This window comes from Bactrocera oleae, chromosome 6 (assembly GCF_042242935.1).
Source record: "Bactrocera oleae isolate idBacOlea1 chromosome 6, idBacOlea1, whole genome shotgun sequence".
Taxonomy (NCBI): domain Eukaryota; kingdom Metazoa; phylum Arthropoda; class Insecta; order Diptera; family Tephritidae; genus Bactrocera; species Bactrocera oleae.
In genome coordinates, this window is record NC_091540.1 from 52,743,261 (window position 1) to 52,761,254 (window position 17,994).

A 17,994-nucleotide genomic window follows, 5' to 3' on the forward strand; every position below is an offset into this window, starting at 1 on the left:
GTTCCGATCTAAACAATTTCTTCGGTGTTCACACTGTTGCCTTGGACAATAACCCATGCAAAATTTCGTGAGGATATCTCTTCAAATGAAATAGTTGTCAATACTAGCACTTTATTCCGATCGTTCACTTTGTATGGCAGCTATATGCTATAATTATCCATTCAGAACATTTTTTCGGAGATTGCATCATTGCTTGAGACAATATGCCAAATTTTGTGAATTTATTTCGTCAAATGAAAAAGTTTTCCATACAAGCTTTCAGTTTGTATGGCCGCTATATGCTATAATGCTCCAATATCAACAGCTTCTTCGGAAATTGCATCCGACAAATGAGCAGCTTTTTGAGTAAATGATGTGAACATAATTTTAGTGCGATATCTCAAAAACTAAGGGAGTAGTTCGCGTAGGGAGTAGTTTCCTTTTAGGTGTTACAAATCTCGTAGCAAACTGGATATACCCCTTTAGGGTATAAACATTCTCTACTAAAAGAAATTGTCCGTACAGTGATCTTCGGTCGAAAAAATCAATAATTTACAAAATGGTGGCGTTGAAAAAAATAAGTTGAATTTTAACTAAAGTTTTGGTCGTTTTGGTTTTCGTAGATAGTGGTCGGATCATTTGACTCCGAGTAATCGTTCATGCATATTTAAAAAATGTAGTATTGAGAAAAACGAGTTTAAAGATAAACTAGTGGAGCTGATTAAACTGAGCGGCTACAGTTTAGAAGGCTGTAATTCAAAAACTATTTAAGATATCGATGACAAATTTTGGCATGATATTTTTAAAGTATAACCTATCGAAATATAGAAAAGAACAAATTAGTTTTTTTTTTTTTAATTTCACATCTGCCCCTTAAAATGCGGCCTCTCGTATAAGTTCGCTAAAAAATTGTATTCTTATAACACTAATATACAAAATTAAGAAATTTCAGCTTTCGTATACTTACCTACAAATTTATACTATAACAGATATTTCAACGCTTTTTCACTTAACTACAATAGATAGTTATATTTTATTGTAAAATATTTTATGCTTTCAAGAGATTTGTGTATTTGTAAATAATGTAGGCTTATACAAATATTACCATACTCGTTAAGCGAATCAATCATTCATTCAAATATGCGCATATTACAGCATAGTCACTATAATTAAATACATTAATTATATATAGGTATATATATATGTATATTATTGTTTATGTTTTATTATTAGAAAATCTCTTTGACAATTACATTATTCATTATTACCTTTCGTTTACTTCAAGTAAAACATTTACGCACATGCAACATAAAGTTTCGAGAGAGTGAACAATGTTGAAGAATAAAATTAAAAATTAAATTAAAAAATCGAATAAGTTATTAATGTGTAGAATATTACGGTAGATATATATATTTCGTAATCATATAAATTAATTTATATTATATGTATTATTGTTAAAATTAGATTAAAATAAGATGATGGAGGGTTTTGCGCAATCCTTAAAAAGAAATTATAACCGAACACGATATTCGCTGACGTATATACATATACATATATATTTACAAGGTCAAACACGAAAAATACATACATACATATGCTATTAAAAGCTACAGACAATTTCGCGTGAAAATCTTATATTTATATGCGGATGTGTGACATTTTTGTGAAATGTGGCAACACGCTTGCTATATAAATATATATTTTTTTTTAATTCATTACATTTCGGTTGGAAATCATACACGATGACATCATACCAAAATGAGCATATTTAACAGATTATTGTTGCTTTTGATTTTTTGTTTCATAAAAAACACATACGAAAGGGCATAGTCCACCCATTATAAACATCACATGACATTCAGAACTAAAGTAACGCTTCGTATAAGCTGATGATGGTGAAACGTTACACAGCTGCTGTTGCAATCATTGTGAAATTTTTCAAAAGTTTGAGTTTGCTTAGAATGCAGCGCCTGCAGTCGAACACTGACAGCCAACTATAGGTTAGGTTTTCCAAAGCGAGTATAAATTTAGTTCGAGTTAGCACTGAATATACGATAATGCTTAGCAAATAACCGAGTAGCAAACAACGGCCGCTGTTCAATAACATTCCTCAAACGCTGCTGCAGTTTTGTAAACAAATTCGAAATAGTTTATTTATTCATTTCACCGGCTCAACAGTTGAAATTTTTAAAGACGCCCAACAACACCCAGCGTCGAGGACTTATTTTTGCGCATCGGCTGTACGGAAAGTGGTGGCAGTAATATTTCCGATTGAGCTGAAGGTGAACTGCTGCGGTTACCCTCCTCATCGACCGCCTCCTGTGAGGAAAATATAGAAAAAATTATATATAATAGAAGTTAATCACTTGCATAACAGCTGATTATGTGCGCTACTCACGTGTATATTTGCACAACTGGCCAAACGCATTTGCGCCAGTTGCGAGGCGGGCGTTAGTGAGTTTGTGCTGCCAAAAGGTGGTGTCATCATCGTGGAGACGGCTCGTTTCAGTTTCGAGGGAGTTTTGTTAAATGAAAATGCACGGCCCACCTGAGCAAAGTAAATATTTTCTTTATTATAAGCAGGCAAAGGGGGGAAGGGAAAGAGAGTCAAACAGTATATTGCATACAAAAAAAACAACAAAAACATACACTATTTGTTCTATACTTATATTATATATGTATATTATAGAAATGCTGTAAAATTGATAACACCGCTATTATGTATGGCTACTAGCCACAGGAATATAACCAGGGTTGCGAATATTTTAATTCAAAAATAACGGAAAATCTAATTTTCATTAATTTTCAATTCTGATTTTGGTGACTAATTATTAATCCGATTTTTTGGTCAAACCGGTTGGGACTCAAAATTTATTCTAATTTTTTAACCCTATCTTTGGGATAAAAGTTATTTTTAATTACGATTTTCAGAATTACAAAAAAAAATTATATAAATATTAATTCAATTATTTCCTTTAAGCATTATTAGTAACCCTGAATAAAACTATCAATTTGAATACAAATGTAAGTTTTACTAATATATCCATACAGTGACCGAGATAAAGGGGCGGATATCCTCATACTGGAAAAATGGAGGCAAGTAGTAAATGTAAACCGTAAATTTTAAACAAGTTTTTGTCGAAACACTGTTTTTTTTTGGTGAGCAAAGTTTCTCTGAAAGGGCGCGACAGATTGACTTAAAATTTTTACACGACCTTCTTAGATATATTTATCAGGTAATGATCAAAGGAGAAAGATTTTTGACAATAATTTCGATTTTTGAAACCACTACCAAATGTAAATCTTTTCACAAAAAAACGACTTTTTTGGAAACGCTATTTTGTCAGAAATCAAACTTCTATTCTTCGATCATAACCTGTTGTTGTTGTTGCAGCGGCGGTCCCTGAAGTTTGGAGAAATGCACCTATATTTATATATAGTTATAATATTTTTGGCCAGTCACCTTTTTGCGGAGGTGCTCTTGGAGACCGGCTACGGGTCCAAGGAAAACCAAAATTTTTCAAAATTAATCACACAATTATATTGCGCCCAAAATTCTGTAATTTTATAACTGTTTTATTTGATTATGAATTCAAATGCGTCTTCAAAAATAAACACAAAAAAACGTTTTTTTTTACTTGCAAATGAGTGTGTTAAATTAGTGACCAAGTTAATTATAGCATATTATATCCGATTCGCCTATCTAGGCACCAGTGTAATGAAACAGATGCTACAAGTTTCATCAATATACCATCAATTTTTAATCAAATCACCGACATACCGACATTAATAAAAAAAAGAAATAAATGTTTTATTATGCTATTTGTGAATGAATCCCCATGAAATGAAAAAGTAAATAAAAATAAATAATTATAAACAAAATGGATTACAGTAATAAAATCAATGCTATTAAAGTTAAAAAAGAAAACAATTCCAATTTTTACTTATTGCATTCTTAATTAAATCAAATACAAAATTAGCATTTTTTGCATATTTGCATCATACATATAAATTCGTTTCGTTTTTTTTTTTTGTTTTTCCAGATGCCCATCAAAAAAATTTAATCAACAATTCATAACTTAAGCATAATATTTAACTGGAGCACAATAATTACAAATTATTTAGACACAACTCTCAACTGTCCATAAGTAAATCACAAAAACGAGCATTTTGCCACTCACCTTTTGACGCGTACGCGCCGCCAACTTGAACGCCTTCGACAAAGTGCTCAAATTCACATCACTGATATCCACTTCCAGCTCCTGTGAGGTGCGACTCAGTAATGCGCTGACCGTGTCCGTGCGACAAGCGTTCTCCGCCATCTGCTTGCACAGCAACTTCAAATACACCACCTTATCAGTTTCATCATCGGATATGGTGAACGAGAACAGTTTCTCCTTATCTTGGCGGCAAAGCAAAGCAAAAGCGCGCGGACTATCGGTAATGTCAATGACAAAACGTATCGCATTCAGTGACACCAACTTCACGTGTTTGTGTGATTTTGTAGAACTCGGCGATTTAGCAGTATTGAAGGCACGCGAACGCTTTTTACACACCTCTATTGTGTCGGAGAATAAGTACAACATGAGCGAATCGCCACGACCGCTAAGACTGTCAGAGAGTTCTGTTACTTCACACTTGGAAATGAAACTACGATTCGAGGAAACTAAGTGAGCCTGTTTCGCGTGAAGCAAGAACGTAATGGAGGGGGAAGTCAATAAAGTATGAACAAAGAAATAGTAATAAATATAGTTACTTACCGGACAACCTTCAATGTCATTGAAGATATCAAATATCGCCATGCGCGATTCCGTCTTCCGTTTATCCTCGTTAATATGCATCATGACCTCCTTGATGGCTTTAAGTGCCTGTTCAAGTTTAACATAGTCGGGATTGTTTTTGTTTGTGTGCTTTAAAATGTCTGCAATAGTATAGGAGAAATGATTAAGCTGTTAGGCTGTAGACGTCAGTTGAAGAGTGTTAAACAAGTACTCTATTTTACAAATTATGGGAAGAATAAAAGAGTGCGTAGAGGGCAAATAAAAGTAAATTTGTAACAAGATAAAACGTTGCAACGAAGCTATAATACCCTTCACAAATAAAAACAGATTCCATACAAAAACTTTATTTTGATCGGTACGTTTGTATGACAGCTATATGTTATGGTGGTCCGAAATAAAAAAAAATTTCGGAGATTATACCGTTGCCTAAAACCCATGCCAAATTTATGATATCTTGTCAAATGGAAAAAGGACAAGGACATGATTTTGATCGTTCAGCTGGTATGGCAGCTACATAGGAGTATATGCTGTCGTGGTCCGATAGTTCCGACAAATGAGCAGCTTCTCGGAAAGAAAAGGACATGTGCAAAAATTCAGATGGACTAGTTCGCGTATAAATATGTATACAGACAGACGGACAGACAATCTGACATGACTAAATTGACTCAGCTCTTCATGCTTACAAACTTCGTGGTAAACTTAATATACCCTGTTGAGGGTGTAATATAAGTGCGAAGAGAGACATGAATTTATGTAGCAGAATTTCTAAAACCAAAACTTCTAATTGTGTCTTAACTCACCGTTCAACAACAAACTAATGCTCGGCAGTCTTTGCACGGGGCGTATCATTAGATCCTGCAAGCTCTGCCGACCGCATTCCGGTTTTGTTTGATTGATTTTTAGAAATGCATGGAAACGTGGATTTTGACTATCACATTGTTGCAGTGTTTCCTTCATTTGTTCGAAAAAGTTCACATACGGTGGATACGCCTTGGTTAACTCGTCACGATGCTGCAATATGATATCACCAATTAAACAATCCTCCGACCATTTACCCTGTATCGCGCGCAAACTCTCCAGCATGCACTGATGTACTTCGTGTATAGGCAGAAAATTATTGAAAATTGATTTGATCTCGGATTTATTGAGTAAAGCGTCGTTGGTTTCCGATATTTCTTCGAGTGGATTCTTGAAGAGCTGCACAAAACATAAATTATTGCAATAAAATTGTTTAATTATATTTAATTAATGCACAATGCACCTTCACAATTGTGTCTAATATGCCCACATAATTGGACTCGGTGCTGAAGAAATCCATAAAGTGATTGAAACGCATCGATTTCTTCGCCGGCGTCGATTCACAAACTGTTGGCGTTTCAATATGCACTTCGTTGTGCAACTTACCAGCCTCCAACTTATCCGGGCTGGTGGTGCAATCAAAGAAACTACCCGATACCGACAAAAGACCGGCGTCAGAGACGGACGAACGTCGTTTACCCGAACCAATTGGTGTGCCTTCGAATTGTATGCGTTGTGAGAAACGTTTCCGTTTCCGCTTATTAAAACTGATAGGCAGTGAATCACGACGATCGGTGTTGGGCGTATTCGCAATACTGTCCAAATACTGTAACGAAAATGGCGGAATTTTTCAAAACAACTGTTTATAGTGCAATGAATTTGCAAACTTACATCGCCGAAGAGATAATCCATCTCGTCCGCGTAGCCATTCTGTATGGTATACCAGAACCAATCGGACTTGAGAATATGTGTGCGGTGATTTTTGGGCTCTGGCTTGGCTTGTGTGGTGTGCTCATCAACAACCTAAAGACAAAGTCAAACATATTAATTAATCGCTTTATATTTAGCTATAATTTAAGAGGGTGAACTATGTAAAAGTCTGCTAACTGCACACTGGTGCGCGTTGACAAATATTCCAGCATGAATTTATAAGCAATAAATTATTTTATTTTGCGCGGCACAATCATTTGTCAGATGTGGAAAATTTTCTGAATTACAAAAATGTTGAAATAATAAAGATGGGAGACTGCTTTTACCTCGAAAGGAATATGTGAAAATTTGTAATTTTGTTTGCAGATTGAAACTAGGTAGTTGCTATGTATGTATATTTATATAGGTTTTTGATTACCGCATTATTGTTACAACTGAAAATACAAACAAACTGTTTTCTTTAATATTTTTCAAATTTCGAAAATGTCTAAATTTATTTTGCTACACTCTAAATCATACAAAATTTATCTACACCACAGTCTCGCAGCACCCTGTTCGCTTGCATATAGTGTAAAATGTCTAAAATTGACATGAACTGTGAATTGACAAACTGAAATTTTCCAGTTGGCGAAATTGAGCATTCTATGGACTTCGAAAATACCAAACAATTTTAACGATATCAAAACAAATAACAAATCCAGCAATTAATTAGACATTTATGATGTGCCAGTAAGCACAAATATAGCATACATACATACATACATATACATATGTACTTAAGTATAATGGGGATGAGTGAATACTTTTAACGATATGATGATTTAAAATGAAACTAACGAGCTACAAGTTACTAAAAATAATATAAAAAACAAAAATATTTGGCAGCACAATAAATTATTTGCAAAACGTTCCAGTTGTGGGTTAGCGATGTATTGAGAAAACAGTCATGTGTTACTTAACTCATAACAATTTACAGTAAAGCAAATTGCTATATAGACTTCTTCAGTCTTCAAAAATAAGTAAAAACGTTTAAAAACAATTTTTTTCATATTCATAAAGTGTGCAACAAGGCAAAAGCAGTACAGTTAGCAAAAGTATAAGAAAAGTACAACACAAATTTCAGTAAAAATATAAATTTGAGGTTAACTACATTAAGTGCATTTAATTTTACAAGAACAAAACGTTTTTCAGATAAAACATGTGTATTCACATAATTTGCTTTGCATTTTTAACATTTTCCACTTCGATTTAAATATTTACTGAAAAATGCTACACATGGAAAGTAGAAATTAACTGTTTGTAGTTTTAAAAATATTTTATTGTGCTGTCTCCATTACCATACGATGTTTTAATTGAACCAAAACCACATAATAAAAATCATAATTACAAACTAAACATGAGTTAACACGCTTAAACATTAGTGCAGTTGAAAAATTAGTCGACAACAGTAAAGTAGATAGTCATAATACGAAAAAAATGTTAAAAATGCGATGCAAATTACAGGACTTGATTTGAAGATTTTTAAATCGAAACAACTTTTGGAAATTAAATGCATTGAACGTAATTAAAGTAACGGCGCGCACGAAAAAGTAGACAAAATTGCCGTTAAAACGAAATTCAGGCTTGAAATTTTAAAAACACTTTAAAAATGTTCATACGCTCCGCCGCTGCTCACTGAATGTGTGTGTGTACTTTTCCCAAACTTGTTTTTTTGGTTTGCAAATGAAGATATGCAAAAAAAGCGATGAAATAAAGTGTTTTGTTAAGTACCATTATAGAACGTCCAACGGCATCACTTTGTAAATGTTCGCGTTTACTATGCGCGTTTTCCAGCATTTGCGCTTCAGCCGGAGCAGTATTTTGCTGGTTGATGTCTGGATTAGCTGTTAGCTTTGGATTTTGCAAAGGCGGCGATGAATGGGGCAATGAAATCGCAGCAGGTGTTATATAAGTGGCAGCTGTGGGGGTAAAGACAGCCGGCGTAGCAATTACAGCAGCAATGGGCGACTTGGAGCACTCTATACTACCACTTGCCAACTTATTTGATGCGTATGTTGATGTTGATGGCGATGGTGCGGAGAGAAGCGCATGTTTGGCGAGCGACTTTGGTGTGCCGATTGCTTTGGCGGCTGCGCTAAGGAATTTCGCCGGCGCTTTGGGTGTCTTGAAGCCACTACTCGGCATTTCGCGCTCATATTTCTCATCCTTCTCCGGCGTTGTCGGCTGTGCAGAATGCATATTATATTTATCTTTTTTGCTGCTGCTGCGCGTTATGCGATTGCGTAAACTGCGAAATTTCTCCTTAACCGGCTTACGTATCGATTCATTGAAGGTACTCTCTATAGAAGCGATTGAGCAGAAGGAATCATCAACATTGCAGTCATCTTCATCGTTGGGCGCACCATCGAGCGCCACCGAACTGCGACGTGGACGCAACATTTTCGATATGGGTGTGCGTACCGCCACAAAGCTCATCGAACGACGTATGGAACGTGTTATGGAGCCGGCGCGTAAAAGTTTCGGTTTTTTCGTGCTATTCGGCAGCGCAAATGACTCGACAGACATTAGTGAAATGCTATCGAAACTTTCGCGTTTCCGCTTCAACTCATTCAAATCGCCGAAATCTTCTTCTTCGATGTCGGCGTTCATAACGTCCGCCTCTGCCTCTACCTCCATCGGTGATGGCTCGTTTTCGGGCGATGAGTTAGCAGTGACAATTAGATTTGGTATTTGTAAAGTGCTTGCTGTTTTGGCAGGGGTCACCGGTGCCTCTGGCATTGCATTTAATATGGGCGAAATATTATTTGGATTATGAAAAGTCTCTTTTTTGAGTATAATACCGTCAGTAATGCTTTTATTAGGGTCTACATTGTCAACAGCTGCAATGTTTGTTGTTTTTATCGGTGTGCTTGCATTTTCATTGAGTTCATTACTCGTTAAGGATTTAATATTTTCTGTTTCCAGCTCCGCTCCGCTCGAATTGGCATTAATGTCATACTTTGATGGCATTGCAAGTGACGCTGGGGTCGTTGGTTTCTGTGGTGTGCTTGCATTCTGCTGCCCGACTGGCATGACATCTTCCGGATCGTCTATATCGACGCCCTCAGGCAGCGGTGAGCCATGCTGTAGCGCCTTATTTCGATCATAGTCCACCACCAGGCGTTCATCAAAGTAATCGCCGTCATCATCATCATCATCGTCCACATTATTATCAGCGCCATCATCGTCCTCTGCCTCAGGCGTGTCAACCAGCTGCTCAGTCGAGCACACATCGTCCACATCCATTTGGCAATCGGCGATCGCAGTTGTGGTGTGTGTGTCAGTCTCCTTTTCATTTGCAGTATTTTCTTCAGTCTTACTAATTTCTAAGCTTAGCGGCATTGCCGCAATTAAAGCGGCGGCTTCACTATTGGCTTCTATTGATTTTTTCGTCATCGTCGCAACGTGATCAGTTTTGTAGAGAAGCTTTGGTGTTGATGGTTGGGGATTGGAATGTGGGTTAGTTATTATGGACTGGGGCTTGGGTGAATTGCAAGTGTTAGTCATGGTTTCGAGAAAATAACCACCAGTATTAGGCATGACCTGTAAATTTGTAAATTTATGAATATGCGTAGCAAATTTCTAGTAATGTTCTAACTACGAGTGTTAAGAAAACTTGCGTAAATTTAAAAATCTTCCCCCGTGTCACTGTAAATGAGAACTAAAAATGTAAAAAAAATTATAATTTGTATGAAAATGCCGATGTTTTACTAGTATTTTTTGGAAAATTCCGCTCGGCCGCAAGTAATTCCGTTGTTGATGTTAAAATTTTATGATAAATTATAATAAAACGCTTCTACTTGACAGCGAAAACAACATTTTTGTTGTTGTTATTATTATTATTTTTTTTTTGTTGCACATACAATTGTTTAAGTTGCAAATATTAAAAAGTATTAAACAATTAGTGACAGCGCTCTACAAACAAGTATTAGTATTAATGCAACATACACACACACACACATACACACAAACGGGCCAACAATCAAACTACAAATGTTGTTTGTGCAAAATAATTCAAAATTCATAAAACTCACGACATGCGAACACTCGGGATCATCCAACTCCGCCGGCACGCCCCCATTGCTGAGCAACACATCGACCATGTGCTGATGCTCGTCGGCGGGGAAGCCGAAGAAGCAAATCTTCTGACCTTCAAATGCTTTCAGTTTATGCTCACGCGAAAAATCATCAGTCGTTGCACGAAACTGCAGTTCGTCGCGTCGCTCCCAAGCGACATAAACCCAGGCTGGTCGCACCACGGTCAAACGAAATGTTTTCGCATATCTAGAAAATACAATTAATGGAATATGTATAAATTAAATGACAACAACAAAAACATTAAATTAATTTCAAACAATAATAAAGATAAGCGCAATGCGAAGGCCATTAGAAGACGATTTTGTTTTAAAGAAGCAAAAAAAAACAACAAAAAGAACAACTTACTGATACTTATCGCCGCCGCTGTGACTGCAAATTAGATGTGTGATCTTGGAATTCATGTCTTTGCGTATGCAACCGCCCATCGAATGTATGAGATTGACGAGACGCGTCTATGGGTTAGCGTAAAAGAGTAAACATACACATACATATATGAGAACATACGTAGCCAACGATTTGTGTACACGAAATGAGCAACAAAACCAAAATCATAACACTCACCAACTCATCCTTCTTGCGGATGCCTGTAAAACACGTCACCACGCCGCGCATTGAGTAATTGTAAATGGGTCGCGCGTTGCGTATGAGTCCGTCCTTAGACACAGCAGCATGCTTCAAGGCAGGTGGACCCAAAATGCTGTAAATACAAAGAAAAACAAAAACAGACAGTTGAAGACAGTTCAATTTAAATAGATCGATAAATACACAAAGATGGGTAAAGCACAATTTTATGTCTTGGCATTTGTGTGTGTGTTGCAAAGTAATCATATTTCGCTGAATTTGGCATGCGTAAGGCGATCGATCGCTTGTTTTCATTCATCAGTTCATGGCCAATAATTTTCAATCGATGTATTGCGGATGAACTGAGCATTCAGCTCAATTCAGTTCAAGAGAAGCCAAATGCGAAATGTCAAAGACTCATCGTAAATCTAATTTTCTATTGTTAACCGTATAAAACTGGAAATTATGAAGAAATTTTCGTGAGCCACTTCAAACTTACTAATTTTTAGTAAGAACGCCAGGTGGTATACGTAATTTTTGAGCGGTCAGGAAATTAGAAAATTTGTAAAATCGTGAAAAAATAAAAAATTATAAAGAATTACACTAATTTAATTTTTGTTGAGGTATCTTCTGAGTTTGAAGATGGAAATTATCAAGAGATAAAGTGAAATACATATATTTAATATATTATACAATGAAGTTGAGGAAAGGCTTAATTTCGAAGTAAGACTTAAATATTGAAAGAAGAGGAGTCAATAGAGATAGTTATTGTCAATTATAAAATTAAGACAACTACTTTTAAAAAATTTAAAGTGTATACACAACAAAATGTTTAATGCTGCCACAACAACAACAAAATTGTTGTGAGACTGTGTGATGTCATATCAATTAATTTAATCTTGTCACGCTATTTTTGTTATAACTTAAGCCAGACAACCACTTTGCTTCAACAAATTGTTTAACTTGTTTGGTAAATTAAGATTTCAAATAATTATTGTTAGCAGTGAAAATATTTAAGAAATTTGAAATAATTAACTAAGTAAGTAAATAATTATAGTTTTAAAAAAACTAGAAAAAAACACGCTTTTAAAGCACTTCAAACTAAAAAGTGAAAAATAATACTTAATATAAACTGGCAGTAATTAATTATTGTGAGAAAGTTGTGATATGCACTATGTTCATCCCAGTTAGGGGAATCAAATTTGTATATATGAGTGACCGGTCAATTCCACCTACGATTACACAATGACTTTTTGGTTATGCAATGAAATTTTGTGTATTTCGCATGAATTATGTGCACCCCTATTACGGCATTATTATCGATATGAAGCGATTTCTGGCTCGAATCGCCATGAATTGGGATTTTTCAAACAACTCAAAAAAATTAAACGGATATTCTAGTTCAGACATAAAACAAATCGTTTTTTTTTTTTCAAGTTTAACTATTTAAGAACGTGTCTACAAGAGAATTTTTCAAAACTCAAATTATTTTCGGAATCTTTAAACTCGTTTTTCTCGAAACTGTTCGCGATACGCACGATTACTCAGCTTCTACCGGACCAATTTAGCTTAAATTTTTCGAGAGTCTTCTTTATAGACTTGTAAATGACTGGAACATATCTTCAAATTTCAATTTTTACTGATTTTAAAAAATTCCAAACATACAAAAAAAGGAATGAAATCTGGTCGCCATTTCGTAAACATTTTTTTTACAACTTTTCTTTTTTTTGAGTCACCAAAGGTATACACATAAATATAGAGAAATATGAATTGCACATAATGGCTATAGAGTACTATAAAAAATTTGATTTAGATTTAGAGGGCTTGTGTCGACTCAAAAGGAGCTTCCAAGTCTGCTCCCAATCACAAAGTTTTGTAAACTAAAATTAAATGAGTTATTTCTTACAATACGGATCATATATGGACGCGAGATGAAATGCAATGATATAAAAAGCTCTAAATAGTATAGCAGCTAGAAAGTTATTTCTTTCTACACTCATTTCTTTTTAAGAAAAACTCAAAATTAACTTTTGAGTTAAGCACTTCTTAATGAGTAATAGAAAAATTAAGAGTTCATTCACTCAAACGCGCACATGCACATCAGTGGCTCTCCCAAATTTAAAGCAACCCTTCTGCATGTGCATATTTGGTAAATAACAGGCTGCCAGCCAGCGGCAATCGCAACCAAAATAATAACAAAGTAACATAAACATAATAATACACCTCATCATCAAAATCATGGTCACCGCAAATCAAATGCCAAAAATAGAAACTTTTCCCAACACTTCAAATAAAAGTAAATTTACGCAGCACTTATCACCCACACACACATACATCTACAGTGCAGGGGATGACAACTGTTGCTTTTTGACTTGCAAACAAACAACACACATACATACATATATCCATATTTACACATTTATTTGAACGCTCATCAGCATTGCAACGACAGCACGCTGCCACTGACAACAATCAAATGGGCGCGAGAACACACACACATATACACACTCGAATAAAAATTATTTCATCAGATTTGTTTATTTATTTCTGTTGTTTGTGCTGTCTTCAACAACATAGTCTGCTCTATATGACTGATTTGAACTAGATATATTACAACAACAATAATAATAACAATCAGCTGGTACACTAAGAATTTGTGTACTATTTTTTTAAGCTTTTCAGCCATTGCCCTCTTCAAGTACGTTTATATGGACAAACATATGTATAAATGTACGAGTATGTATAAATAAATGCAGCGAGTTGATAGCTTTTGCCAAATGTTAAGAGTTAACACCATCTGTTTAGGCCAATGTAGCACTCGGATGGCATGATTTGGAATAACAAGCTCCAATGCGGTTCAATGAAATTGCTTTCAGATGCGCATATGTATGTGTAGTATGAGTATATTTACTTAACCCCGCAGTAAAACATTAAAATAATCGGAAAAATACTGGCTCGATATTATAATTTTCAGCAAAATAGCAAAATAATCTGGAACTTCACCGGTTTAAGGGGTTACATTCGCTTGCAAGTCAGAACTACGCTGTTTAAAAATTATTAAAAAATAATAAATAAAAAAATACATGAAAAAAAAAATAAATTTAAAAAAATTATTAAAAAAAAAATAAATAAAAAAAAGTATTAAAAAAATAAATTAAAAAAAATTATTAAAAAAAAAATTATTTAAAAAAAATTATTAAAAAAATAAAATTATTAAAAAAAATAAATAAAAAATAAAAAAAGGAAATTTTGGATTCCCTTGATTCCGTAGCCAATCTTTAGGAGCACGTACCAAAAAAGGTGTCTGGCGGTGAGGAAGATTTTTCTTCATAAAATTATGATTTTTATTTGAACATTTACACTTCAAATGAGGCTTAAAAATCGAAACTATTATCAAAAATCGTATTGCTTAGATATTTGCCTGAACAATATCTCTAAAAAAGTCGTGTCAATATTTCAAATTGATCGGTTGAGCCAACTTGGACTCGCCGACTCTAAAAACAGCATCTCGAGAAAAACACCTTCAAAGTGTTGGGCGCCGATTACACTAAGTTGAAAAAATCTCATAAATACGCTGAAACTATTTGCCGCATCAGCATAAAATTTTTGAAGGAAAAAAATCGATTTTTGTTTTGAAATTCAAAATTTTTGATCAGATCCGGAAAGAATTTCGAAGCATGCACTTTTGCCATCGTTATCATTGATTTTGTGCACAATAACGGTGCATTTTTTCGAAAAGCAAAATCGTTATCATATTCTTCCGATGAGGCATTTTTTCTGCGATTTCATTCCACAAACAATCCAATAATGTTATATTATATAATAGTTGCTGTTATTGTTATATTGGCAAAATGCATTCCTTAAATAATTTTAAAGAGTGCTTCCAAGTTGAAAGCCGTTAACCGTTAAAAGAAAATCTTATATTTAAAATACTAAATTGATACAACCTTTTTTATGTTCGTTTGAAGTTTGAATTCCTTAGGGTCAATTAGTGTGTGTCAAGTTTGTTTACGACGCGAGAAGTCTTTTTGGCGATTTTCACCATGGAAAAATAATTTAACAACGTTTACTAGAAACTTTGAGTTGCCAATGGAATTACAGCTACGGAATCGATAAAAATGTTGCAGAAGAGTTTTGTAGATTCTACTTTATCACGAACAAAAGTATTTGTGTGACCCAAAGTATTCAGTAAAGGTCATAAAGTCAACGAAAACTTGCCTCATGCGAGTCGTACATCTATCTCTTTTAATGACTTGGATATGAGGCATTTCGATGCTATACTCGTACCAAAAGACCTAAATCTTCTTGGTTCTCAGGCAGCTTTACGAAAATTTCTCCAAGTATGAGCATTTATAATGTTTCATTAAGTTAAGCGTTTACGAGATAAATATCTTCAAAAATCAACGAAAAAATTATACAAAAAAACAAAAAAAATTTTTGTAGAGCAGAAAATTTCATACAAAAATATGAGTTTTGCAATTTAAAATGACTTTTTTTCATTGAGTTATAAAGTTCATGAGAAAAAAAGAAAATTTCCTTAAAAAATCAAACTTTAATGTCTTTAAAATTTTTAGCATTTTGCAAAGCATTCAATTTCCTAAAATATCTAAGAAAGGATATATTTTGTAGCTGGAAGCGAGATATGAATTTTTCACACTGATAATAAGAAAAAATAGAAGTGTAAGACGAAGGACCTTCCCATTACAATTAAGAGCTCATACTTGAAGAGATTTTCGTAGAGGTGTTTAAGAACCTATTTTTCAAAGTGCCAAGCGACAAATAAATTATTATTTTTTTCTATATTAATATATTACATATGTATTTACATACACATATATATTTAATATATTAAGGTAAACTCAAAAAATATATAATTCATTTCCAGGACATCATTTTTAGTCTAATTTAGTTCTGTTTTCTTAATAACAGCAAATCTGTAAGAATGGCTTCAAAATCGACGATGGGTCAAAATTTTCTTTTAACTAGTAGATAACTAGGGGGTTCTACACCTACTGATGCTTATCAACGGCTAAAACTTCGTTTCAGTGGAAGAAAAACTTAACCTAACTTTTTCTTGAGCACTTGTAATTGAAGGAACGTTTAGTTTGTCAGAAAATTTGGTTTAATTCTATGCTTTTTAATACGAAAACTTGACCGCTAAAAAATTTTAGTTTTAGTAGTTTTTTTCCTTTCACAAAAATAGAATTTTACATTGAACACAGACAACAACGTCGGATTTGCGGTTACATGTCTGCCGAAATGCACGCATTCCTTTCATTTCAGATGTATGCCTGTGATATTAACATATTTGAGGTCTTAATGGCTGTGCAAGGCCTTTAAGAGTCAGTGAAGTGTCGCCGACGATCAGTTGCGAGTAGGCTAAAGCGCAACAAAAGTACAACGGCGCCTTTACAAAACAAAAAACAAAAAAAAAAACACAAACACACAGCTGTATAACTTCATAGACGCACGCTTACAACGCAGCGCACAGCGAAGTGGTGGCAAATTGACAGTGAGGGACACCATGGCGGATGATGAATGCTTTCTCTACGCTCCACTCATTGTAGCCGTTCGCTGCGAGTGGCAACACGCTGATGACGATGACGAGTTGCGCGGCGGAAACACTTTCGTGACACTGTGCCAAAATATGCGCATTGGTCATTTTGTCGTTCGCCCGAAATTCGGTTGATTTTTCAACAGAATTCGAAATGAATTGTCGCTGCTTTCCCGGCCGCGCTGAGCGCCAGCCGTTAGCTTCTGGCTAAGCAGTGGATAATATAACGCTGCAAACGCCATGTTAGCGCAGAAACAAAAGCAATAGCAACCACAAAGCACTTACAAACATATTTATGAAAAGTAAAAGTGTCGAAGAAGAAAAGTGGCGAAGGAACGCCGAGTGAAACGTTGTTAGCTGAAGGTGGGCGTAAGTATAACAAATATATGCATGATTTCTTATGTTTTTTTTTTATTTAAAATTTTTATTTAATTCCAAATAACAATGGCAGCCAAAAAATAGCCGCGTGAAATAACGTCAAGAATCATAAATATTATATGAATTTAAGAAAATAATTTATTAGTTTAATATTGCAATGAAACATTTATTTAATATTCAACTTGACATTGTATGTATTGCGTTCTGTGCGATAAAAAAAAATAACAGAAAAGAAATAAAAAACTAAAAAAATAAAACAATAAAATATAAAAATAGATAGCTAGGTGTAGGTGGATAGGGATAGATAGGTAAAATTAAAGCACAAAAAAGATATAATTATAAATAAATTTAAAAAATATAAAAATTAATAAAAACAATAAAAATAAAAAATTAAAGCAAAAAAATATATAATTATAAATAAATTTAAAAAATTTCAAAATAAATAAAAACAATAAAAATAAAAAATAAAAACAATAAGAGAAAAATAAAAATAAAATAAAAACAATAAAAAAAAACGTTCATTTCGGCTGCACCGAAGCTATAATACCCTTCACAAGTGCATTTCTCATAGCAAAAAATGTTATAAAGAGATCTTTATCTTGATTTTGATCTAAACCATTTGTTCGAAGATGGTAGCGTTGCCTTGGAAAATAGTATATGCTAAATTTCGGGAAGATTTCTTGTCAAATAAAAAATTTTTCATATATAAACTTAATTTTGGTCGCCCAGTTTCTATGGCAGCTATATGTACTATATTGGTCGGAGCTAAACGATATGTTTGAAGAGTGTTGCATTACCTTGTACTATGATCTATGCAAAATCTCGTAAAGATAATTTGTCAAATAAAAAAATGTACCATATACTTGTAAGAACTTG

At 34.2% G+C, this 17,994-nt stretch overlaps 1 protein-coding gene across 3 annotated transcripts in view; it reads right to left on the minus strand.

The window, feature by feature from the left end:
- Positions 1 to 980: 980 nt before the first annotated feature.
- Positions 981 to 17,994, minus strand: part of pbl (epithelial cell transforming 2 pebble) — a 37,173-nt gene continuing 20,159 nt past the window's right edge. For 2 of the 3 annotated variants that reach the window (XM_070111790.1, XM_036359055.2), the window contains 11 exons: positions 11,187 to 11,322; positions 10,971 to 11,077; positions 10,562 to 10,811; positions 8,259 to 10,070; positions 6,450 to 6,581; positions 6,022 to 6,384; positions 5,561 to 5,957; positions 4,740 to 4,900; positions 4,161 to 4,655; positions 2,378 to 2,527; positions 981 to 2,298 (listed from right to left, as the gene is read on the minus strand). In XM_070111790.1, the coding sequence (XP_069967891.1) occupies positions 2,167 to 2,298; positions 2,378 to 2,527; positions 4,161 to 4,655; positions 4,740 to 4,900; positions 5,561 to 5,957; positions 6,022 to 6,384; positions 6,450 to 6,581; positions 8,259 to 10,070; positions 10,562 to 10,811; positions 10,971 to 11,077; positions 11,187 to 11,322 (4,135 nt within the window). In that variant the 3' untranslated portion in view covers positions 981 to 2,166. The remainder of the gene's footprint in view (positions 2,299 to 2,377; positions 2,528 to 4,160; positions 4,656 to 4,739; positions 4,901 to 5,560; positions 5,958 to 6,021; positions 6,385 to 6,449; positions 6,582 to 8,258; positions 10,071 to 10,561; positions 10,812 to 10,970; positions 11,078 to 11,186; positions 11,323 to 17,994) is intronic. The other variant, XM_036359056.2, reaches the window with a different exon arrangement.